The sequence below is a fragment of the Cornus florida genome, unplaced genomic scaffold, assembly GCF_030987335.1.
Source record: "Cornus florida cultivar Cherokee Brave unplaced genomic scaffold, ASM3098733v1 CherokeeBrave_3.0.0_Hap2_Chr10, whole genome shotgun sequence".
NCBI classification, from domain to species: Eukaryota; Viridiplantae; Streptophyta; class Magnoliopsida; order Cornales; family Cornaceae; genus Cornus; species Cornus florida.
The window spans coordinates 40,418,384-40,446,117 of NW_026775580.1; the positions used below are offsets into that span (position 1 = coordinate 40,418,384).

Genomic DNA, 27,734 nt, shown 5'->3' on the forward strand with positions numbered 1-27,734 from the left:
ATATTTTTGTATTTTTGAAAACTTTTTTTTTTTTTGAAAAATAAAATGAAATGAAATGAAATAAAAATAAAAATATTTTTGGATTTTTAAAATTTGAAAAGTCAAAATAAAGTCAAACAATGAAATGGAGAACTGAGATCGATCGGAACAAGAGTTCGATCGATTAGACAGAAAGCAAAAATATGCAGGTTTTTGGTTCAGAAATTTAGCTAAGTGTTGGAACTTGAAGATCAATTGAACTTGGAAGTTGGATCGATCGAAGAAGTTCAGATCGATCTTGGAATGTTTCGATCGATGAGATAGAGAGCTGAAATATGCAGGTTTATGCAGGCTTAAAATTTTTATAAGTGTTAAATTGTGAGATCGATCGAACTTTGAAGTTGGATCGATCAAAGGTCTCCCGATCGATCTAAGAATAAGTTCGAACAATGGGACAGAGAGGTGATTTGGATGCAGGTTTCTGCAGGTCGAAATTTTTTCTAAATGTTGGATGCAGAATGGAGTTCGATCGATCGAACTCAGGTTTGAGATCGATCGAACTATGTAGAATGCTCAATAATGACATGAAAGCTCATGCAATCCTCACTAAAGTTCCTTTCAATGCATATAAGAACCAAAAACAAGTATCTAGACTTCGCAAGAAATGAAATTTAAGATAGAAATGGGAGAGGAATAGGGTTTTGACACCCTACGAATGCTTTTGCTAGTCTTTAACGTCTCTAGCAAGACATTGGGCTCTTTTAGCCCGGATCAAAGATCTTATAATGCATCCCCTCCTTGTTGGGGTGATAGATGCTTTGAACTCCACCCAATAAATGGTTCTTTGAAGAACTTGTTGGATTAAGATCAAAAGAGACCTTTGGTCCTTTGTCTATGCAATTATAACCTTTAGGCTTCCATGCCCTTTCAAAGCAAGAATTTGAAACAAGACTTTGAGAATGCAAGGTTGAAGATGATTCTTTGGAAGTTTTGGTCTTACACAAAAGCTCATTTCCTTGACATTGTAGATTATGACATTCATCTACAACATTAACCTCCCCTTCATATTTGTCAAATGAATTGGGTGTGGGATTAAAGATATTCAACTTCACCTTCATGTGGCCAAATGAGATCTTCATTATCCCCGTCCTACAATTGATGTTGGCATTAGCGGTTGCCAAGAAGGGACGGCCAAGGATAACGGGAATTTGGCTCTTAGGGTTGGGGACCGGTTCCATGTCTATGACAATGAAATCCACGGGGAAGAAGAATTTATCAATCTTAATCAAAACATCCTCAATTATACCCCTAGGCTTCTTAATGGATCGGTCGGCAAGTTGCAAAACTACCAACGTCGGTTTCAATTCACTTAGGCCCAATTTGACATAAACCGAGTACAGAAGAAGGTTAACACTTGTTCCTAAGTCAAAAAGTGCCTGATTAATGATATGATCACCAATAATGCACGATATAGTGGGTGAATCGGGGTCTTTAAACTTTGGAAGAGTGTTATGTTGCAAAATTGAGCTTACTTGCTCGGTCAAAACCACTTTTCTTGGTGCTTGGCTCTTGTTCTTCCGTTTTTGGGTGCACAAGTCTTTCAAGAATTTGGCATAAGCCAGAATTTGCTTGATTGCATCCAACAGTGGAAGATTGACTTTCACTTGCCTACACATTTCCATGATTTCATTGGTTTTTGCCTTTTACTTTTCCTTCGAAATGGACCCTTTCAAGGCATCCGGAAATGGAACTTTTGGTTCAAACACTTTTTCAGAATTTTCTTTTGAACTCTCTTCAACACAAGAAATTTTCAAATCATTTTTCAACAAAACTTTTTTAACATCATTTTTCAAAACTTCTTTTTCAAACACATTTTTCAAGACTTTCCTATTCACAAGATCATATATATATAATGAAGGAGGAATGGGATCTGAAACGGGACGGGTGACAACTTGAGGTTGCACCGGTTCACTCTCTTCATTGGATATTTCTACTTGATTGTCCACAATCCTACCACTCCGTAAGGTAGTCACTGCATTAACATGTTCAATGGTATGGCCTTCCGATGAGGAATGGGTTTCCACAACACATTGTTGCTTAGGTGGGGCATTAATAGGCATCTTTCCCTTCTCTCTTGCATTGAGAGTGCTTGCTATTTGCCCTACTTGGGTTTCTAGCTTCGCAATAGATTAAGAGTGAGAATGAAGCAATTGAGTGTTAGCCTCTAAAGTGCCCAAAGCATTTAAAACTTTTTCTTTAAAGGCGGGACTTCTAGTATTTCCTTGGGAATAAGATTGGTTGGGAAAATGAGAATTAGCAAATTGATTCCCTTATGATTGATAAGGTCTATAACCTTGGGATCCTTGGTTTTGAAGTGGAGGTGGAATGTACTTCCCTTCAAAAAATTCATGATTAGAATTTACCTCATCTTCATTGGCCATGAGACAAAGATTAACCACATCTTTGATGTTATTTGCTTCTTTGCTAAAAGCTTGGAGTGATATACTCTTCTTTTGCATTTCATTAGTATCTTCACTATAAGTGGATGAGTTAATTCTATCAATAACATTCAAATGATTAGTAATGTTAGTAAAACTAAAATGCATCTTATTTATGCTAGAGGATTCATTTATATTTGAATCCTTATCATGACTTGATCCAACATAGGCTAATTCAAGCAAGTCCCAAATTTCTTTAGCCGTTTTACAAAAGATAATTTTATTGAACTCATTTTTGCTTAATGCGCAATAAAGATAACATATGGCTAAAGCATTACATTTAACTAATCTATGATCATTTTCATCCCATTCACTTTTTGATTTAAGATTTTCATTCCCTTCAATAACTTTGGTTGGGATATGATCACCATTTTCAATAACTTTCCACAAATCAATATCAACACTTTTTAGAAATGCTTTCATTCTAATTTTCCAATAGATGTAATCATTTCCATCAAAACAAAGAGGTTGATCATTGCAATATCCTTCTAAGTGTGTGATACTACCATTGTTGGCCATGATCGTGCTCTAAGACAATTAAGTCCTTTAAATAGAGTTAGGCTCTGATACCAATTGTTGCCCAATGATTGACTCTAGAGGGAGGGCGAATAGAGTCAATGGCCAATTTTCGCAATTTATAGATTTACAATTTCTAATCAACCACTTAAGCAATTATGCAATATTCAAGATATGAAAGTAAACAATTAATAGCACAATTGTAAAAGAGATAAGGGAAAAGAAATTGCAAATAATGACTCGGCGATTTTAGCGAGGTTCGAAAACTCCTACTCCTCGGCTCAAGACCCCTCTTGAGACTTCCCAATCCACTATGGCTTCTCCTTACGGGTGGAAAGCAAACCTTTACATGAAGTAACTCTTTGCTTCTCTTTCTTACTAGGAGAACACCCATCTCCTAAGCTTCTTTTGGGTCACACCACCCCTTACAAGTTTGTAGAAAAGTTTGCAGTTGAAATACAAGATTGAATCTCTCTCAAGATATATATACAAATTTAGCTCTCAACTAGAATATATATGAATATCAATGAAGCTCAAACTCTATGTATGATATGAATGAGAGAAGATGAAATATGTGAAGAATAAAAGCTCTTATGAACTCAATAGGATCTCTCAAGTATAGAATAGAGCAAAAGCTCTTCGAATCCTTAGTTGAATCTCTCAAGTATAGTATATGAATGAATGAGAGAGATGGAAAGAAAAAATGAGAACAAAAGCTCTCTTTGATGCTTAATGAGGTCTCTCAAGTGTTGGCTCCCTTGCATGCCCACAATGTCCTTACATTGTGTATTTATAGGCCCTTGGAAGAATATAGCCATTTGGGGGCATTATGGTAAGTTCCCAGGAAGTCAGATGGTTGAAATAGCCGTTGGGAAGCTTCTGCCCATTCATCTAACCGGTTACAAGGCTTAAACTACTCGAGTAGATGAAATCTAGATCTCATCTAACCGGTTACAAGTTGTTGTCTAACCGGTTACTTGAATGCAAATGATTGAAGACATTATTCTGGCTTAGTTCAACTAAACGGTTACAAGTTTCATCCTAACCAGTTACATCAATGGCTAAGAAAAGTTTCATTCTGTTAAAGCACATCTAACCGGTTATATAGCTTCTTCTAACCGGTTACATCATTAGCTAAGAAAAAATCGTATTCTGTTTAAGTACATGTAAACGGTTACTTGAGTTCTCCTAACCGGTTACGAGAAGGTAGATACAATGTTTTGTATGTTGATCTAAACGGTTAGAACAATTCTTCTAACCGGTTACAAGGTGCGGATAAGAAGATCAAGCTTTCTGTTTTGTTTCATCTAAACGGTTAGATGAAACTTCCTAATCGGTTATAAGGTGGCTTCGACCATGTTGCTTTCTGTTTAGCTTATCTAAACGGTTAGATGAAACTTCCTAACCGGTTATATGGTCATCAGATTTTAGGGACAGTGTGTCAGATAGTTCAACTGGACATTTTTTCTACAGGACTTCTGCATACACCTTATTTTCATTGAAAACATTTAAGTAAATGTATTTTTATGTCCATTTACTTTAAGTTTACAATGTAAATAAGGAAGTACCCCCCATTTAGATTCAATAAAAAATACTAGAAAATTGAAATCCAACTAAATCAAAATGTAGAAATTTAGTTTTAGTACAAATTTGGATTTTTGATAGTTTTGGTAAAAATGAATCCATATGTAGACCATCGTAGAATGGATGAAAAAATCCCATAAAATCAGTTTAGGCTATTTGAAGTATAAAGAGTTATTACCGAGAAAAATTATTTTGAAATAATCATTATTTCAAAATTTCATTTTTCACACTTAGCTATTTTTCATACTTAGCCAAAAAGACAGTTTTTCATCAGGCAGATATTGGGTCCTAAAGTCCGTTACCAAGTCATTGTAACGAAGGCTTTATAGATGAGCAAATATGTTCTAAGCCTTAGCATTTACTTTCTAGAGACTAAAGTGAATCATGTAATTGATATGCATGGTCTTAACATTTCTAGCACAAGTAATGAGTTCTTTCACAGCTTAAGCAAGCTTGAACTAACTCATTCTTTAGCAATGACTTCATGTGTCTATTATATATATGAATGAAGTGCATAGTCTATTGCTAATGGTCATAGGAACTTATGAATGATGACATGCATAGTCCTATAGAGATGAGCTTCAAATGGATTCATAAATACTTTGACATTGAATCTTAAACACTCACCATTCTATCTACCCCTTTCTTGAAACTTTGTCCATGATCTTTAGGCTTTGAGGTATCCTTGCTTTCATCCTTTCTTTGAGTTGCTTTCTTCCTCGTTGTAGTCCAAACTATCTTTGGATAGACTTTGTATTTGGCTTCTTGCAACTTCAAGTCTTCTTTGTATCCATTGTTTTCCTTGATGTGATCTTGAATAATGGAATACTTGGAATGATCTCTATAGCTTCATTGAGATTCTTCTTTGAATGTAAATCATCTATAACACTCAATGTGAACATTAGTCCTTAAACACCATTAATGGTTTGTTATCATCAAAACATTTAGATCGTCATCGGATGAAATCCTTAAGGTCAACAACAATGTTCTATGTAATGAATTCTCACTCATGCTTTTATAGAGACGCCATACATCATCCTCATGCCTATCAATGTATGAGCCACCCATGGAAGCATCAACCGTACCCTTATAGTTGTCCGATAGGCTCTCAAAGAAATATTGAAATAATTGCCATTTGGGCATGTCATGGTGTGGACACTTCCTAAACAATTCATTAAAGCATTCCCATGCCTTATGAAACGTTTCTCCATCCCCATGTGAAAATTCTCGAATTAAGGTTCTCATGGCATTGGTCTTAGAAACCGGATAGTACTTCTTCAAGAATTCTTGTTGCATTTCTGCCCAAGAAGTGATTGAAAAAGGCCTAAGATTGTTAAACCAATACTTTGCCTTGTCTTTTAAGGTGAATGGAAAAAGTTTGAGTCTTAAGACCTCTTCCGACATGTCCGTATATTTTACGGTGGAACAAACTCAAGAAACTCATCCAAATACTTGTAAGGTTCTTTACTAGGAAGTCTATGAAAGTTAGGAAGCATTTGAATGGTTTGTGCTTTGATTTCATAATGATGTGCTCTAAATGGAGGCAATTGGATGCATGTAGGTGCATTATACTCATTAGGCACATAATGGTCTCTTAAAGCAAGAGGTGGATTAGCTACTTGAGGTGCAACATGAACACCTTGGTTTTGAATTCCTTGATTAATGATGGGAGCTTGTGGAGCATACATTGGCCTTGGCATTCCATAGGGAACTTGGCCTTGTTGTTGTTGTGGTGGTTGGTGAATGTATGGCCTAGGCATACCTAATGGTACTTGTATGTTCACATTGTGCATATTAGGATGAAGGATACCTTGTTGGTCTATGTGACCAAGGTCCTCAACGTGATCATCATTATGGTCATCCATTGATAGATTGGTTCTATTTGAACTTCCTCTTCCCCTAGGATTTCTAACGATGGATTCAAGATGCAAATCTAAAGGGACAAGAGTGGGTCTCAATGAACGACGTCTATGCATGCACAATGCAACACAACAAGCACAAAGAATGACAAACACTATGCCTTCACAACAATGCAATTAGACTTCTTCCACAAACACTTAATTCATACTCCCATGCTATAACAACAATGATGCAATGACAAGAAAAATGCCTCCACGTGGGCTCACGATTTATCTAAGAAATTAAAAACAAGCCTCCACGCAGGCCGACAATTTAACTAAGGGATTGAGTAAGAAAAAGCTCACAAAGGTCCTTTAACACTTCAACTCCAAATTTAAAGCTTAGCTTAGCAAAAAATTTTAAATTTTTAGCTTTTTACTTTCTTTGCTTGCTTGAATGCTCCTTTGTTTGCTTCCTCTCCAACAATACACCTAGTTAAGTAAGAACAACACAATAAGTAACCAAAAAGAAAAATAAAAATAAAGTAACGGCACGATCAAAAGAGTACTAATTCCTAATGAATTCCACAAATCCGACGTTGCCTAATCAAATCAATCAATCCACGGCAACGGCGCCAAAAACTGGCCGGTGTTTGCCTCACCACCGTCAAGCTTGAGAGAGTGTGTGGATTTTAAGGCGAGGGCCAAGAGTTTTACATTTATAGAAGCCACTACTACCTTTTACTGTAAATATAGCTAGGGTGAGTAGGGATCATCCCAAGGGATTGCGAGGATTGAACAATGTCATGGAATCACTATTAGGGCTAGTAGGTCAAGTGATCAAACAATTGGTTGGTTGGTTGATTAGAGGGCAACTAAATTAAACTAAGTGATAACAAAAGAATGCAATTAAGAGTAAGTAAGAGAGAGAGATCTTGGGGTTTAGAGATCAACACCAAGCAATGCATTTCTATACCGTTGACAAGTGATTAATGAGGGCAAATGGTGTGTTGCAATATTGGTGTGTGTGTGTGTTTGGTTGATTCAACAAGCAAGGATGACTAGTTAAGCATGTATTGTCTAAACATCTTGTGAAAGGCACAATATATCTAAGCAATGAAGCATATATTATCTAAACAACATGTGAAAGGCACAATAGATCAAAACAAGTCATTAATCCTTTCATTAAGCTCACAATCCAAATACAACACAAGGTTAGAGACATATACTACTTGCATTTAAAAGCTTAGATCATCAAACAACAAGCATAGATGGTCCTCCCATTTAACACTACACTACAACTACACTACATCTACACTACTAGCATGAAAATAAACTAGGGGAGAGGCACAATCCATCAAGGAATAAGTATGAACCATCAAGAGAATCACAAAAGCATTCTTTTAAGCATTATATCTTGATAATCTCCAAATCTATAGCATCAATACACATAGACATGCATCAATAACATAAAATCTAGAGACAAACACATGAACATCTATTCTAGCATACATAGACATATGGATAGAATGAAATGATCAATTGGAAGCATTAAACCACATAAATCATTGAATAAACAAGATTTATATATATCAAATTGTCAAAACATTAATTACAACACTAATCCCTTAATAATACACAAGATTAAGATATAAAAAGCATGTTTGGGGCTAACTCTAGCCCCAAAAGGATGTTTAGCCACTTATGGTGATGTTGCTCCAACCCTCAAGGGCTAACTCTATGGTTGAAATCTGCTCCTTGTTGATAAAGAACCTCCAATGGTGTCTCTAGCCTCTTCCTCTATAATTCCTCTCTAATTGATGATATGAAAATGATATTGGCTCTCTCTTGTAAAAAACAATCCTTATCCTTATATAGGTAGGTCAAAAGACACCCAAAATGAGCTGGGGTCGTGCACACAATATTCCCTAATGATTGGATAAAGGACAACTTTCAATGAGATGGAAATTTAACTTTTTCGCACTGGAGAAAGTTCGATTGATCGAACTGGTGAGATCCATCGAACTTAGGCTAGATTGATCCAACTAGTTGAGCTTTTTGGGAAAAGATAAATCCAAGATATTTTGGGAGATATTTTTGGGAAAAGGACAAAAGTGGTTAGTGGGTGGTACAGCTGTGGATAGGATCAATTATTTGAATAAGGACAAAAGTGTTCGATCGATCGAAGGGTGGTGTTGGATCGATCGAACTTTTGGACTTTATGCTTTTGGGCCAAGGCTTGGATCTATCTTGAAGTGTTGAGATCAATCATTGTTCGATCGATCGAACCTTGAACTTGGATCGATTGAACTTTGCTGCTTCTCACCTTTGGCTTCATTTGCTTCCTTCTTTCTCCACTTTGCTCCTTTATTTGTTTAATCCCAGAGTTACTCCCTTTTTGCTCTTATTTGGCTGAGTTGGCTTATTTTTGGGATAAGTGCCTGAAAATGGAAATAATACGAAATCAATCTAAAACGGTAAAATAAGATAGATAAAGGTACTAGAATGCCTAAGCTTAAGGGGTTTAAATACGCACTTTTCAGCGCTCATCAATTACAGCATTACAAAATTTACATCAAATGGATGTTATGACTGCATTTTTGAATGGTGAATTAGAGCAGGAAATTTATATGGAACAACCTGAATGTTTTATAGTTCCAGGAAAAGAAAAGAAGGTGTGCAAGCTTGTAAAATCCTTATATGGATTGAAACAAGCACCTAAACAATTGGCATGAAAAATTTGACAAAGTGATGTTGTCAAATGGTTTTAGAATTAATGAGTGTGATAAATGTGTTTATATGAAAAACACTCAAAATGGATATGTCATTGTGTGCCTATATGTGGATGATATGTTAATAATGGGTAGTAATAATATTATAATCAAAACTTTAAAATAGATGTTGACCAAAAATTTCGATATGAAAGATTTAGGCATAGCTGATGTCATACTAGGAATCAAGATTTCTAAAACATCAGATAGTCTAGTATTATCTCAATCTCACTATATTGAGAAAATATTAGAAAAGTTTAATAAAGAAGATAGTAGTCTTGTAAAGACTCATGTTAATGTAAATCTTCATTTATCGAAAAATACTGGTCCTAGTATATCACAACTTGAGTATTCTTGCATTATAGGAAGCTTAATGTATTTGATGAATTGCACAGGACCAGACATATCATACTCAGTTAATAAATTGAGTAAATATACAAGTAATTCAGGAAATAACCATTGGACTGTAATAATCAGGGTCGTATTTAAGATATACCATAAGTTATGGATTACACTATTCTAGATATCCAGCAGTACTTGAAGGATACAGTGATACTAATTAGATATCAGATACGAAGGATTCTAAATCCATAAGTGACTATGTCTTTACTATTGGAGGAGGTGTCTTATCTTGGAAATCTTTAAAACAGACTTATATTACTAGATCCACTATGGAATCTGAATTTATTACTTTGGATAAAGCTGGTGAAGAAGCAGAGTGGCTTCATAATTTCTTAAAAGATATTCCAAATGGGCCTAATTAAACATGTGCCCGCTATATGTATATATTGCAATAGTCAATCAGTAATTGGAAGGGCACAAAATAATATGTATAATGGTAAGTCTCGACATATACTTTGACGACATAATACCGTTAGATGATTGCTCTCAAGTGGGATAATCTCAATAGATTATATCAGGTTAAAAGATAATTGAGCGGATCCGTTTACAAAAAGTTTGATAAGAGAGCAAGTGTATAGTTCATCGAGGGGAATGTGATTAAAGCCGAAAGCTAACGAGTCATCTTAATGGAAACCCAGCCTAGTTGATTGGAGATCCCAATATCTAGGTTCAAAGGGACAACAGAAATTCTGAATGGCTCACCAGAAGCACTGGGAAGATTTAATCTTCTACCTATTACTATGATGAGACAATCTTACCTGCAGTAATGAGTAAGTTAAGCTATGGTTTTAATGACTCTTATATCTTGAAAATTCAAGTGGGGTATAGTATAATACTCTTAATAAGAAGTCACCTATATGAGTGTGAAACGGAACCGCTTCTATTAGAATTTCTAAGGCTAAGTTTTCTAGAGCACTTATGAAATACCAGGAGTTGTTCAGGGCTATATGAATACAACCATGAGAATCGACTTTGTGCGGGAAGGAACTGTGTGTTTGCTATTGTCTTGGTTTACATCAACGGCTGAACAGTTTAAGACTTCATATTCACTAGATAGCTAGTAAATCCGATAGTAATACACTAGGGAAGGTTCAAGGCCAAAAGCTACATATCCCGATGTAATAACTTTCTAATAGTACTCTATCTAATGTCTGTACCTTTTTCATTTACAATTTACGCAAATTTTCATTCATGTGGGGGATTGTTGGAAAAGGGGGCATTAAAAACATAAACTTTGGATGAGATTTTGAATAGATTCCGCTAAGAATTTTTTACGGATTTATAGACGAGCACGTTCCTCTCTGCAAGGAGATGAACGTGGTATATTTACTTTCTCAAATCCGTTTTCGGGTGAATTAGAAATTAGCACATTCCAAAGTGAGATGTTTGATAAGCCTAAATGGGTTTGCAGAATGTGGGAAATGCTTGTCCCACATTAGAAAAATATTGAAACCATTTTGAGTTTAAATAAACCAAGTATGGGATTTGGGTTTTGGCCTAAGGGCACCCATGTTTTTAAGAGAGCGAGGACCTAAGCAAGCTTGGGTCCGAACCAACAACCACCCTCCCCGTCCGGTCCAGTCCTGGCTTGCGCTGGGGCTGGGTATGGGGCTGGGGCTTGATTATGAAATCTGTTTAAGTTTTTATTAAACGAAATTGGGCTTGTGTTGGATTTTAATTTTATTTTGCTGGCCTTATTAAGATGGCCGAATTGGGCCTGTTTGCTGGGTTTCATAATGAATTAAAACAGTTTCTAGTATTTAATTTAAATTAAAACTATAAAACAATTTTTTATGAACCATTATGAACCAATGGTTGCACCCTTCTGTAAAGTAAACCACCTGCAGTTTTTCTTGAACCATTGTGAACCAATGGTTGCACCCATTCGAAAAAGGCACCATGCAACCTATAAATACCCCTCTTTGGTTCCCAAATCACTCCAATTTAGAATCATTTTCTCTAATTCTGAATTCTCTCCTTCCTCTCTCTTCTTCTATAAGTATTTGAGGGTTTGAACCCTAGCCTTTGGGTTCGAGCCTTAGTCAGTGAGTTCGAGTCCAAGGTCGAGTCAGAAAGTACTACACCAAGTTAGTTCGCCTATTCCTTTGGTTTACAGTGCTACAACCGAAAGAAGACAAGTCGTTGTATCCTAAAAGATAGACGCCACTGAATTTGTTAGTACCATAGCGGGACAAATCTGTCTTAAGGATATAGATTCAAATTCTAACCTCGACTTTTAATCAGATTCATTTATTTTATAGTTTTATTTTATTATATTAAACTATATATATTATAAGAAATTATATATATATATATATATATATATATATATATAGATTATTATTTTATAATAATTATTATTTATATATATACACTATATTTTAAATAATATTTAAAATAAATAATACTATAATATATGGTATAATTAAATCGTATTTTTGGACTACACTGCCTATGACTTTATTTTTCTGGAAGATCTACACAAAATAATATTCTATTAAATGAAGGTATATTCATATTTGGATGGCCCCAAAAAAATCAGCCTCATGAAATCCGTAAGGCATATTTGGTCTCATAAAACAAAACCAAACACTCCTATATTCCCAGAGGAGATTCTACCCCGCTTATGTTCCAATATTAAAAACCTCATTTTAGTACCATATAATCCGACTTAATCAAAATTAATTCAAGACAAGCTCGAGTTTACTCAAACCAAGTGAATTAACAAATTACATCTAAATCACTAAATCTAACAACGCATACAAACACATATATACACACCATTTAAATGAAGAAAAAAAAAAATTTGGTTAGAGAATTTACCAGACATGTAGCTTTATTGATTGTATCAGCATCAAAGTCGGGAAATTTTTCAGCCTCGGCATGGTCAAGAAGGGACAGCAACACATCCATGAAGTCTTGTTGATCGCTCTTCAGTATTCCAGAATCTCTCCTCCTTTTATGCTCCTCTAGGCCAACCTTCAACTATATTGTCCATTTCTTTTGCACCCAAATCCAAACACCTCAGAAAAGGGATGGCATCGGAAACCAAAAACGCCCCCAACAATTTATGGAACTCTGTGATGGCCTTCTCAACTCGTGCCCCCTCTTCGTTGTCGAATATCGCTTCCCTACAAGCATCCTAACCATCACATTTAGGGCTAAGTCCGCGAACCATCGCTTCATCTCCAACTTCACCACATTTGAAGCACTTCTTTTCTGAACCCATAAGTTACATACCTCTCTTATGGATGTCCTTATCTCCGATACTCGGACATTTCTAAGCATATCGAGCCGGGGCTTGGAGAGAAGCTCAATCATGACTATCTTCTGAACTTGGCTCCAGTAATGGCCATAAGGACTCAAAGCAAACATGGCATAGTTGTAGGCCAAGAGCTCCACTGCTAGAGCCCTTGAACGGCTGGCGAAGACCTTGTCGTTGGTGGTGAAACATTCTTTAGCCATCTCCCAATCACTCACTAGCAATGCTCGGTTTACAACGAGCTTTATGGTGAAGATTGGACAGCACTTGTCAGCCATAGAACCCAACGTTTTGTGTCGCAATTGAGAGCCTCCTAGGAGATGGAGGTGACCGATCAAAGGCAATGCACCAGTAGCTTGGGGTGCTACTCTTTTCTTACTAGCTGTGTTAAGGTGACCAACTCTTGTCATCCATAGCACAAAGCAAACAAAAAAAAAGAAGTGGATATATAGCAAGCATTACATTTGTTGGAAGCGTTAGGAAGAGTGACTCCATTGTTGTTGATTTTTGTGTGTTTGGGTCGTTTTGAGATTCAATATATAATGAGTTAGGAATTATGATGCTGGGATCTGGCTACAGACAGATACTTTAGCAGATAAATTAACCGTCCAGATGATGAACGATTGTGTATTTTTGTATGTATATATATGTTTTTTTTTTTTGGATTTTTTGACACAAAAAAAAAAAAATATATATATATATATATATATATATATCTATATAGAAAAGAAAGATTTGGTGCAAAAAGCATATAGAAAAGAAGGATGTAATGTGATTCACCTTTATAAAAAACACATAAAGGTGCAGAAGTCCAAATCAACAAATTGATACAGTATATATTTATACCAGAAAGTCTAAGTCAATTCTTGTAACCAAACACACACCGAAAGAGATAAGATTGTATCTCTATTTGATTGACACGCCTACAATATTTGATTTACACGGCAGGACGTTATCAGGTTAGGAATTGTGGGGGGCGCGAATCACCTGCAGTAAGGCTCTAATGGAGTTTTTTTTTTTGTGGTTTATATCTAGCTACATCATTCCTCAGTTAATGAATACTAAGATTGTGTTTGACACTTACACCACTATTTATAAATAATATTTCACCACCATTTATAAGTAATATCATATATTCTAAAAAGTAATATCACATATAAATATAAATCAATTCAACATATCATTTATGTTATTATTTGAAATTAAAAGTGGTGATATTTTTTTTTTATAAATGGTGATGTTACTTTTTAAACTCGGTGATGTTATTTATAAATGGTGGTGAAATGTAAAAATAGTCTAAAAAGTAACATCACTACCATTTATAAGTAATATCACAGAAGTTTAAAAGTAATATCACATAATCTAAAAAGTAATATCACCACGTTTTGAGGGTGAAAGATACTTATAAATAGTGGTGATATTACTTTTTAGACTATGCGATATTACTTTTAGACTTTTATGACGTTACTTAAAAATGGTGGTGAAATGTTACTTATAAATAGTGGTGCAATTGTCAAACACAGTGTTAGTGTCTATTAAGTGGAGTAAAACGTGACCAAACTAAGGTCACTTACTGCTCACGGTAAGAAATAGTATGGAAATTACACAACAAGTGATTTGCGTCGGGAGTTGTGATGCTGGAATCTTGACTACAGATCGAATACTTTAGCAGATAAATTAACGATCCAGAGTGAACAATAATGTATTTTTATATGTATATATGTATATTTTTATGGGTGAATAATTCTCATTATAATTTGGATGGATAAGATTATAAGATTAGCCGAAGACATTAGCGTCGGCAATAATTCTGTCTTAACAATATCAATCTATGATGCAATTTAATGACAAGTTATTTTCATAAGTGACTCAATTGGGTCCCAACTTATACATCAGTGTCATATGTTGTACTACCTCAAACTTGAAATTTGATAAGGATATGGTTAGACGTACAGATTTATTATTTTCTCCCACGAAATTGCTTACAAAACTCTAGTAGTGGTTATTAATTGTAATTTTACATAGAAAAATTAAAAGGAAAATTACACTTAATTAGGAGTCTTAAATAATAAAATGATCTATTTTAATTAAATTAAGTAAAATAATTACATATGCATTAATAACTATTATTTATGTCCAAAATACCCTCAAACACTTATTCCAAAATACTAAAAATTATTCCCCTAAAATTAAATATTTTCTTTAAATAATTTATTTCCTTTAACTTTGAACCATATTGCTACAACTTTCATATATACACACACGGTAACTTATACAAATAATAAAAAAGATTCACACACGGTAACTTATACAAATAATAAAAAAGATTTAATATAGTAAAAAATGAGACAATCAAAGGTTAGTTCCCAAAAAGGAAAAATATAATTAAACTCAAGAATATATAAATCATCTTTGATGTGGTGCATGTCTTGAAATGATCATCAAATTTTTGGCTCACTTAATTACACTTGTTTTATAAAACAAAAAAAAAAAAAAAAAATTTTGATTGCTGGTGCACCATTTACTGAAGTAACTGTTTAGTTTTTTTCATGATCTCCCTCTTTCACCATTTTGTTTTTTCATGATCTCCCTCTTTTGTGCATGTGTACTGTGTGTGTGTGTATATATATTATATATATATATATATATATATTTATAGGAAAATTTTCACGTTTATAAGTTTATATTGGTATGAATTAAGAGATATGATTAAAGTTATGTGCAAATAAAATTATATATATGATGAATTTCCACTTAGTGAAAAAAAAAAATCTATACATGATGAATTTTCATTAAATTATTTGTATATTTCTAAATTAATATTTGCAGGTTTGAACCATATGGATCCTATGGATTAAGAGATATCATTAAAGTTTTTTGCACAAAATTTATAATATATATATATATATATATATATATATATGTGTTGTTTTTTAATTTATTTATTTTGGTAATATATACACTATATGCAAAAGTACCAAGTTAAAAGTCAATTGAGAAATCTTATTTTTCTAAAGTTTATGAATGAAAGAATTATTTGATTTAGGAAGGATATTTTGGTATTTTGAAATAAGAATTAGAGGGTATTTTGGACCTAAATAATAATTTTTAATAAGAATGTAATTATTTTGCCCAACTTGACGAAGTTGAAAATTTAACTTTAAAAATAAATTGATTTGTTATTTAAAGCTCCTAAATCTACTTAAGTGTAGTTTTCCCAAAATTAAAGCTGATTCTTCCAAATTTTTAAAGCATATATATATGACTTTCTATTTTTGGTTATTAAAGATAATTTTGAAACAAAATTACTTTAGAGACCTTCAAATTTCAATAAATCATTTTAGTTTTGGGTTAAAAAAGTTTAAGCCAAATAAAAAAATTGTGAATTATTTTCATAATCTTTGTGAATAAGAACACCCCAATCTGTGTAAGGTAAAGTCTTGTGAGATTGAAACAAGTGGAAGACATTAATTATATATATATATATATAGCCACTAGCTAGAGTGGTTTTCTATAAGCCCAACTACAATTTTTTTTTTTTTTACCCTGGCAATAAGAGAACAGCCATATGGCATCTACACAACACATTCATAAAGGACAGTAGAGATGCAACAAAGGCAAGCCATAAAAGGCATACAAATCATGAAGCAAAAAAAAAAAAAAAAAAAAAAAAAAAAAAAAAAAAAAAAAATGAAGACCAGGCTCTAGATTTGCTGAGAAAAATAATAAAAACTACCAAATGAGACGAGCAGTAACGGGAGTGATACACAGGTCAGGCCATCATCAAAGCAACAGCTTTAAAGTTACATCCACAAGGCGCCTTTGACAGGTGGAAAAGCACCCTAACCCCGTATAAGTAGATGATCACAAAAACCAATATAGACCTGAGATCTAGCCGTGGACAACAAAAACCGATATAGATTTGAGATCTAGCCGGAGATAAAATAACAGATCCACCCAGTATAGTCGAAAACATGCCAAATAGGAGCAGATCTAGCAAAACAAAAGTAAAAACGGCGTGAAAACCACCCACAGAGCGTACCTAGTATTACACGCCGCTTTTATTTAGCTTGTGGGAAGCAAGAACCATCACCTCTCCACTCCCATGGAAGGGAGCAGGGAGAAAATGAGATGAGGAAGACGAAATGTAAGGCGGCTGGCCAAGGGTGGGTCGGTGGAAGTTTGGTTGCTTTTGCCAATCCTTTGGTTTGACACCTCGTATCCCTCAAAAATAGACATGCTATTGCGAGTCCACTGTAGCTTATTACCAAACCCTTCTTGGCAATCTCAAAAAGTCTCTGCAATTATTTAAAAAATTCTATTACAAATTTTTAAATTTATATATATATATATATATTAGTATACTCACACACATATGCCTCACATATGACTCCACTAAATCTTCAACTCCTGACCTCTCTCTGAAGAGTATGGACGTTATAATATACCAATAATAGAAAAAATTTATAAGATGATATATATACTTGTGTTTTTGTGAACTAAACATACATGAACAATCTAAATTAAGAAATTAAAACATAGGAAACTAATTAACAAATTGTAATTATAGAACTGCAACTTTTAACTCACTGGATCAAACTAAACAAGTACCACTGATACATACAAGTCAAAAAAAAGTTGAAGTAGCTGTAAATATTTAATATTTGAGAAACTAAACCATAATAAAGTTGTTAATTTGTCTAACAACTTATAAAATTCATAAGGCCAAGAACAAAGTAGTACTAGTAATCATGAATAAAAAGTCTTGGACATTTTCAAAAAATGCAAATAAGCATAGAAGACATCAATATTCAACTTCAAATTTGTTTTCATATGGAGAGCGGGGAAACTTTGTTAGAGAGAACAACCCTTTTACTAAAGTGCCCACGTTTGTTTACTGAAATCCAAACGTATCTGATACAGACAGTCCATGATCCCCTAATGTAAGCAGAAGCGATAAATTTATTCATGAGGAACGGTTTACTTTGAATCCACAAAGTACGATGTTTTGAATTCACAAAACGAAGGATAATTTCTGAGAAATCTGATATTTGTATTGATAATTGAATGAATAAAAGTTAATTCTTTACTTTTCAGTACACATATTTATAATAAAAGAAAACCTAACACTAGAAGAAAACAAAAAAATAAAAAATAAATAAAGAAATTATGGTTTGTCGAAATGGACTAGTATGGCCCATAAGCAAAAGCTAGTGAGTTTTTCTCAATTCATCGTTTTCACCAAAAAAACACTATTGGTTTGTCGAAACAGACTTGTCGAACTATGCAGAATTTTGTCCTATATCAGTTCCCTCTACTTAAAAAAAACTCGTCTTTGAGTTTGACTGCGAATAACATGAATAATTACGTACCACAAAATCATATTGTTCACTACCATGAGAATCTTCAAAGTGTATTTTCATTAGCACTTCTGAATAAAAACTTATTCACTTGTAATCCGCTCAAATAATGATCCTTCACCAATTTGAATCTGAAATTCATCAAAACCACCGTCTTCCTTTGCCACGTTAAATTTCTTAACTGCATCAACTTCAACAATAAGAGGTGAAGTAATAAAATCCTTCTAATGATTAATCTCATATTAAAATGGAAGAAACTTTCCTTACAAAAGACATTTCAATAACGTGTTATGAGTATCAATCTATGATGCAATTTATCGTTCCTCACCACCGTCGAGTTTTTCTGTGATCGGAGCTCTTCTCGTCCATCGAGAGTTAGTGCAATCCGATCTTCTCTTCTGGTGGGAGTCTTGATCCGGGTCAATTGCATCGGTTCATTCTCTGTTCTTCTTTCTTATTTCATTAATTACTTGTCTGTTATTTTCTCTTTTGGGTTGCTCTTTTGTTTTTGTTGGTTTTTATCTCTGTAGCCTACTATACGAATTGGGGATAGAGAAATTTTGGGCTCGGTGTTGAGATTCATTTGGGTTTCCTGTGAAATTTTTGTTTTGCGTGTGTGGATCCGAATCAAGTAATATGTCATTGGCCTGTAGCTATTCTAGGTTTTGTATTGAGATCACTAAATTCACCACCTTCCTTTGAATTTGGTGAAGTTCTCTATTGTCGTTGCATCTTAGGTTTTATTTTCCTTTGGGTTTTCTCCATCTACATGGTTCTCGGACGTTTATCTTAGGTGAATTTGTGTTGTGTGCTCGACCGATGATAGTGATTTGGAGGTTTTAGGGTGTTTTTCACTGTTGGCTGGGTACTGTTTTGAATTGGGTTTGGATGCAATTTGATTTGGTAGACTGTGGCGATTTGCTTGGGATTCCCCTGGATTTGTTGGGAATCCAATGGAATGGGGCATCGTGGAAGGGATATTGGTGGAACATGTTTCAACTAGGGGCTGGGGTTTGGTTGACGGTAGGGTTTTCTTGGCCAGCGATGATCTGTTCTGTTTAAGGAGATGTGCAGCGGTAGTGTGTGAGTTGTAAGCAGTAGAAAATATTTAGAAAGTTTTGATTATTTTAATAATAGATTCTGTGTTTTTCTAACTTACTTTATTTTAGCAATTAATAAATTAATATCATGCAATATAAAATAAAGCAAAATAAAGTTAGAGATGGCACCAGGATTTTAGCGAGGAAACTCTAGTTGATACAATACGTCAACTGTTTGCGTGGGAAAAACCTCGTGGACTGTGTAGTCCAAAGTAAACCGATCCACTATAATTGAAACAAAGTACACTGAACTTTGACTTTGGCTTACACCCTATCGTTCTTCTAAACACCAACTGCTGACAATCATCTGGCTTTGCGACTCCCCGTCCAATAGCAACTTGACCTCAGACTTTTGGTTGATCTTTGTAGAAGAGTAGCAGGTAAATCAAACAACACTCCTCGAATGCTCCAACCTTTTCAAAGTGTGAATGTTTTTACTTTTGTTCTTCAATCGTTTGAATTCAATGTAGAAGTAGATCTGTTTTTGTTTGATCAATGTAGATGCAACTGTATGATCGCGATCAGGATTCGAACAACACAACTCTAAACACACTAAGTGTTTGTATATGTTCTAGAAAGACAAATAGAAAATTTTCTAAGAATTTTTAAGACAAAAATCTTCCTAAGGCTTTTTAAAAATAATAAACTGATAATGCAAAAGTCGTAAATAAACTTATGTGTATGAAAAGGTTTATATAGAGTTTAGGATGTCATAGTCCCTCTTAAAATATGAAAAAAAAATTCATGTATAGGACTTGGTACAATTCTAGACCAACTAGGAAACAATTCTGAAACAGGAAACTGAAAGTTGGAAACTGATTAAGACTACTTGAACCGGTTCAGAGGGGCTGAACCGGTTCAAGATTGGCAGAGTTTATTTGAAGCCAATCTTGAGCATCTTGAACCAGTTCAGAGGGGCTGAACTAGTTCAAGTTTGGTAGACTTGAATAACTTGGTTCATTCAGCCTAAAATCATTCTACGATAAGTTCTGAAAATTATGGAAAGTGTAGAATGTGTCCAACCCTGTTTAGAATAATTCCTAATGTGTTGTTCTTACCTTTTTCTTCAAATGATCTCAATTGTGGTCACTTTGAACGACCTCTCCAATTCCGTAGTCACCGTCGATCTTGATAACTTGCAGAACTAGTAACTGGAATTACAACTCGACATGAACTTGTTTTGTTTACGATAATTGTCAAATAAAATAATATCTCACATGGTGTTCTTTGGAAGCCTCGGTGAGGAGAATTGTGCGTAGGCGTCACATGGAGGGGTAGACTCAATGGATACGTGCGGCGGTGGTATTCTCGGGTCGCCGGAGATGGATCTTTCTGAACGATCCTTTATGGCGCTTCTATTTATGGGGTGATTTGTTATGGGGTGTAACGACCCACTCCACCACATGGTATAATATTGTCCGCTTTGGGCCTGAGCCCTCATGGTTTTGCTCTTGGGCTTCACCCCAAAAGGCCTCATACCAATTGGAGGTGACACACTTACATATAAGCACTTCACCTTTCCTCTACCCAGGCGATGTGGGACTGTGCACCCGTAGCTCTCCAGTGTGGTAGCCTGACAGTGTCTCTCGCACCTGCCCACAAGGTCATCACAATTCACCCCCCTTGGAGGCCCGACGTCTTCGTCGGCACACTTCCGGCTGGGTCAGGCTCTGATACCATTTGTAACGACCCACTCCACCACATGGTATGAGGCCTTTTGGGGTGAAACCCAAGAGCAAAACTGTGCGGACAATATCATACCATGTGATGGAGTGGTTCGTTACATGGGGGGTGGAGCTGAAGAATCTGAGCACCTTGCCGGCATCAGACGTCTATGGTGCTTGTGCGGTTGTGTTCGGCGGTTTCTCGATGGGTCGGCTTTGGAAGTTAGCTCTTGGGTTTTCGGTTGGTGAAGCTTTGTCATCATGGCCGATGTACGGAAGTGATATTTTCAAAATGCTATTTTGGTTGTGGGTGGGCCAGGTCATTGTCTATGCCAGGAATATGTGTAAAGCGGTGCAGATTTATATATTTAGAGGTTATATTTTTTTCTGCTTTTCAGTTTAATCATTTCATTAGCTTTATAATGTGTTTGACTAAAGGTGAGTGGCGTAGTGACTACGCTTCTTATCTTGAAGTCATGGGCCGCCTTTTTATATTTACTGTTATTAATCTTTGTGGGTCACTACCTTTCTGTTCATGGTTTCTTCCAATTGTTACTTACATTTTTTTTTTCTTTTTGAGATCCTATTGTGTTAAGTTTTCTTTTGTTTCTTGTTGGGTCAGGAGACATCAATGGTGGGTTATTGTGATCTTCTTGTTTCGTGGCATGACTCTAACCTAGACAAAGAAAGAGCCAATCGCGTTGTCGGTGGAAGATACAGCTCAGAGTGAACAGCTGTGTTGCTCTAGATTATTTGGTAAGGCATGGGCCTCTATCACATCGACTTTGGTAGGGGCTAAGTTTAAAACAATAACTTGGAAAGTCTGGTGCTCATCTTGGGGATGCATTTCATTCAGAACCATCTCAGTCCTTGCCACTTAGTTTGCTTTGCTTGTGGGAGCTATCACTCCCATTATTGCTAACACGTTTTAGATGTAGGTTATTGTCAAGGTTGTTATCTTGATATTTGTGGGTGTTAGTTGTGGATGTTTTGTGTCTTGTGGTGCTGCATGTGCTTGTTTTGACATTAGTTAATTGTTCTTGCATCTGTAGATGCCATATGGCCGTTTTCTTGCCAGGTTTAAAATAAAAAAAAATTTAAAAAAAAAAAAAATTCTATGATTCAATTTAATGAAAGTTATTTTGATAAGTGACTCAATTGGGTCCCAACTTATACATCAGCGTCTTACTACCACAAACTTGACATTTAATAAAGAACGGATTAGACATATGGATTAATTATTTTCTCCCTCGAAATTGTTTACAAAACTCTAGTAGTGGTTATTAATTGTAATTTTATATAGGAAAATTAAAGCTAATTCTTCCAAAATTTTTAAAGTTCATATTTATGATTGTCTATTTCTGGTTATTAAAGATAATTACCAAACAAAATTACTTTAGAAACCTTCAAATTTCAATAAATCATTTTAGTTTTGGGTTATAAAAATTTAAACCAAATAAAAAATTTGTGAATTATTATCATAATCTTTGCAACAATATATTATACACACACACACACACATATCATTTTATTTGTTTCTTAATCATTGCAAGACACACTAGCACATCCTTTTGCCCATATGGAACTTTGAAACATCGACCTCCTGTTTTGAAAGGTGAATAAGTACCACGTACTAGACTACAAATTTGTTATGAATTAAATTGAGTAAAGAGAGAAAAAAAATATAATCTTTTTTTTTATGGTACTTGACATTTTCTCTTTTCATATTATTATAGTCATGATCTTAAAAATAGACATTAAGAATACGGGACAAGAAAACTTACTCAAACATGAACTAGCTAATGGAGGGGAAAGACTTCCGTGCACTTTTAATACTTTGTTATTTGTGCAAGGGAAAGACTTCCCTGCACTTTTAATATTTTGTTATTTTTGCCATCAACTAATTATATCATGTCACATAAGTAAAAATACTTTATTTTAGTAAGTCATATCATTACGTGTCAATATTTAATAAACTGGCGATACCATGTCATCACTACAACCAGTACAATTAAAATTTTAAATTATTCAATTATTTGAGACTATTGATCTGACCAATCACTAATTGATACACAAGTAAATTTATGAATAAAGCTGACACAATTTAATAATTTCTCACAAATATTACTCAAACACATATTAGCGAAATTATTATATGATTCGAGATTATTGATCCCGACCGACCAATAATTGATACACAAATAATATTATAAAAATGCAGCATATCAATCACGTCACTTGTGGAAAAAAAAAAAAAAGAAAAGAAGAAAAAGAAAAAATCACACCACTCGGGTGTGGATTAGTAATTGGCCCTAACCATTGACGCCATCTAATAATTTCTCACAAAAGAGAACACTCCAATCTGTGTAAAGTAAAGCTTGTGAGATGCAAACAAGTGGGTGACATTATATATATATATATATATATAGCCACTAGCTACAGTCTTCAATTGGGTTTTCAATAGGCCCAACTTTAATTAGGCCATCTGTTTGAGATGGGTATAATAAAAATAACTGAAAATTTAAAATTGGGAGCGAATTTAGTGATGATCACGCATGATTATATATGTACCTTTTAATTTTTTTATATAAAATATATATTTTATATTTTTAAGACTTTTGTTATTTTGTTGGAAATGTCCGTTAGTATATTAAAATTCACTACTTAATAATTTATAAGTTAGACCATCTTATTTATCAGTCCAATTTGAACACTTTGAAGTATTTTTTTTATTTATTTTTATTACCTAATAACAGTGGCATAACCCAATCCATCCTGTCCCGCCTCGCAAGTAAACGAAGTACGTGAAATGGAGTCGGTATTTTGTCTATCAGAGTAGGGACGAAGATGGTATAATAATTATAAACCGCTTCCGAAATAGGAGTGAAGTTGGTATGATATATTTACTAACAGGCGGAGTAGGGTTTAGCCAACTCCTCCTGTTGCCATCCAATCCATGAACATTGTTGTTTCTTGCAGAGTATGATAAATCAATTTGGGAATTGAGCGAGGACAAGGAGTTTATGATGAATAGCAAGAAAGAAGAGTGACAACTGAGGGTGAATACTGAGAAAAAAAAAAAAAAACACTTTATTCTGATAAAGAATGAGGAGTGAGAAAATATATATATATATGACCCCATTTTTTTAAAACTTTTTCACAGCAAATTTTATATGATTTTGTCAAAAAAATTATTTTCTAAGAACATTTTTTAATAAATGCTATTAAATTTTTGTTGCTAGAGCCATCTTTTGTCCCCGTGTCAGCGTAGGTGGGGTGAAAGTGGGGATTAGCCATTGACTTACGCTCTCCAGTGTCACTGAGATTTTTTAACAAGAATATCCAGACACAGCTCCCAATAGGCATATTAGCTTGGCAGATTGAAGATACTATCTTCGAATAGAGCTCTTAATGAACTGTTTGTTTCGGATTTATTCGTACTCAGTTAGTCCATTTAGTTTAAGATTATCTGGTTGATGCCCTGGTTTATTTGTACGGTTAAGCAAACACATTGTGGTTTGGTGCTCTGCACTTTTTTTTTTTATATATTCCATTGATTTAAATAAATAATAAATCAAAATTTTGACTTACCCAAGGAAAAAAAAAATTGAATTAAATCATCCAAGAACACTATAAGCATCTCTAAGATACAGACCCATATTTATTGTTCGTGCTCCATATTCAACCATCCATGAACCACTTACACATATACACAATGATCCCATGTATTTGATCATATCTCACTCATTATTTCCTAACATTTCCCATTGTGTAGCTAGCTATCATATATAAAGGTTAGCAGGCAAACGTGGGGTGAGAAGGACCTCCAATGGGGTGGCTTTAATATTGGTTAGCCCAAAGCTCTCACTCATATTCACAGCTTCGTCGAAAGGAGTTCCAAATTCAAATCCATGAATCAAACTAGCCAGGGTGAATTGCATGACTTGGAGGCTCAAAGAAATTCCAGGACACATTCTTCGTCCACTGCCAAATGGTATCAACTCGAAATGCTGCCCCTTAACATCGACATCCTTGTGGCTCGTTAAGAATCTCTCTGGTCGAAACTCGTTTGGATCCAACCAGACATGAGGATCCCGGTGTACCTTCCATAGGTTCACCAATAGACGGGTGCCCTTCGGAATGTGGTAACCACCCACAATGCAGTCCTCCATGGACTCGTGTGGTACAGAAAGTGGTGCGGCTGGGTACAAACGCAATGTTTCTTTGAGGACGACTTGGAGGTAGACTAAGTTCTTCATATCGGTCTCATCCACTCGTCGTTCTCTTCCAATGTGAACATCGAGCTCGTCTTGAACCTTTTTAAGAACATGTCGATTGTTTAGGAGCAATGAGAGAGCCCATGTTAGGGTCACAGTTGTAGTATCAGTGGCTGCTGTTAGAATTGCCTGCATCATATGGTCATATATAGTTCAGAATTGACATGCATTGTGTCCCCTACATACACGTCGGATAAAACTGACTTTTACTCATGAACATGATCTTAAAAAATTATTTGCATGTCGATTCCTAAACGTTATACCTCATGAGTCATAAGATTCAAGTGACTTACAACTAATACCAAGGCGAAAAAAGAAATAAAATAAGTCACTGATCAATAATTAAACATATTAAATAATATGATCGGTTTTAAAATTGCGTTGGGACCATTTCCTTTCCTATTTTGAAAGCATATGTATGGTCAAATTTGTGTCCAAATACCGACCCCAAGAGTATCGAAATTTCACCTTTGAAAAAAAAAAAAAAAACAAAAGAGCATCGAAATTTCTCCGGGGAGCATCTATCTTTGTACAAAAAAACGAAAACAAGAATATCAAATCCATTGACCTGCAGGCCACCATATCTTGTAGTTGACCCGTAACCTTATTGTTTTACTTTATTCTTGAGAAAGACAAAAACTAGCTTGGAATATATATATATATATATATATATAATGAATATGTATGTACATATACTTAAATTTGACATGAGCCACCTACTTTTTCGGGTTCCATTTTTAAAGTTAGAAAAGTATTATGGCAAAAGAAAGAATATTCAACAAACATAAGAAAGGAGAAAAAAAAGGCAATTAAAAATTACATAAGTTCTGAGAAATCTGTATGTGATGTGTTACTATGTGCAATTAATTGTGAAAAATTAAGCATGGATAGAGTTGGAAGGAGGAAAAAAAAAAAAGATTTTGGTTATGCTTTAAAAACTTCAAAAATTATATTAGACAGCAATATTTTTAAGATAAATTAATTATGTTCAGGCATTTGAAAATGAATTCCTTTAATTAATTAATTCCTTTAATCTGCTCTAATCCAACTTAATCAAATGAATTCGAGCGTGTTCAAATTTAGTGAATACAAATTAAAATTAACTAAATCACTAAATCTAGCAATATATATACCATGTAAATAAAAATTAACTTGGTTGTAGAACGTGTACCAGGCATGTAGCTTTATTGATTGTATCAGCGTCAAAACCGGGAAGTTCTTCAGCCCCGGTATGGTCAAGAATGGACAGCATCACATCCATGAAGTCTTGCTGAACACTCTTTACTATCCCAAAATCTCTCTTTCTTTTATGCTCCTCTAACCAACCTTCAGCTATATTATCCATTTCTTTTGCTGTCTTCTTCATGGCCTTCACGTACCCTCCCAAATCCAAACACCTCAGAAAAGGAATCGCATCAGACACCACAAACGCCCCCAGCAATTCAAAGAACTCTCTGATGACCTTTCCAAATCGTTCTCCCTCTTCCTCGTCACGCGAATATCGCTTTCCTGCAAGAATCCTAACCATCATATTTAGGGTTAAATCTCCGAACCATTGCTTCATCTCCAACTTGACCACATTTGTATCAGTTCTTTTCTGAACCCATAAGTCATATGCCTCTCTTATGGCTGTTCTTACCTCTGAGACTCGGACATGTCCTAGCATGTCAAGCCGGCGGTTGGAGAGAATCTCAAGCGTGACTATCTTTCGGACTTGGCGCCAGTAATGGCCGTAAGGACCCAAACCAAACATGGCATAGTTGTAGCCCAAGAGCTCCACTGCTAGAGACTTTGGACGGGTGGCGAAGACCTTGTCGTTGGTGGTGAAACATTCTTTAGCTATCTCCCAATCACTCACCACTAGTGCTTGGTTTAGCCCGAGCTTTATGGTGAAGATTGGCCCGTACTTGTCAGCCATAGAACCTAAGGCTTTGTGTGGCAATTGAGAGGCTCCTAAGAGATGGAGGTGACCCATCAGAGGCCATGCACCCGCAGCTTCTGGTGGAGCTCTGATCCGTCTAGTGTTTCTCTTTGTAAACTTTTTTGATATGGAAAACACATAGTACATAAGGAGTAGAAAGGCAAAGATGCTAACCATTTTAGTTGCTGTGAGTGAAAGAGGAAACTCCATGGATTCAAGTTTTGAGTGGGGACAATCAATGAACGGGGACCGACTTTATAGAAAGTCACAAAAATAATATTTATCATATTTGGCTTCACATAGTGCGGGAGAACCTACACTAAAACACATAAAAAAAAAAAAAAAACATTAATAAAATGAAAAGTGTTCATTTAGAATTTTATCAGCTATTGTTATTTTATATTAAGTTGTTTCAAAATTATTATCCTAATTCAAAAATTAATTTAGCTTTGTATTACTATATTTTAAAATAACATGTTCAAGCGACAATATTACCTTCGTGGTGAAGACCCGTACGCGTGTTCATTCATTGTTCACCATTACTTGCCACGTGTTTGTTTGG

The 27,734-nt window shown here is 34.9% G+C and overlaps 2 protein-coding genes across 2 annotated transcripts; both read right to left on the minus strand.

Annotated features, from left to right (window-relative positions):
- Positions 1–8,047: 8,047 nt before the first annotated feature.
- On the minus strand, positions 8,048–13,515 carry LOC132279623 (cytochrome P450 82A4-like). Its single transcript, XM_059781648.1, has 2 exons — positions 12,412–13,515; positions 8,048–8,856 (listed from the first exon to the last, which is right to left on the minus strand). The coding sequence occupies exon 1, from the start codon at positions 13,258–13,260 to the stop codon at positions 12,613–12,615; it is 648 nt and encodes a 215-aa protein (XP_059637631.1). The 5' UTR covers positions 13,261–13,515; the 3' UTR covers positions 8,048–8,856; positions 12,412–12,612.
- Positions 13,516–24,609: 11,094 nt separating this feature from the next.
- On the minus strand, positions 24,610–27,495 carry LOC132278673 (cytochrome P450 CYP82D47-like). The gene is made up of 2 exons (XM_059780515.1): positions 26,423–27,495; positions 24,610–25,380 (listed from the first exon to the last, which is right to left on the minus strand). The coding sequence occupies exons 1-2, from the start codon at positions 27,380–27,382 to the stop codon at positions 24,757–24,759; spliced, it is 1,584 nt and encodes a 527-aa protein (XP_059636498.1). The 5' UTR covers positions 27,383–27,495; the 3' UTR covers positions 24,610–24,756.
- Between the last annotated feature and the right edge of the window lie 239 nt (positions 27,496–27,734).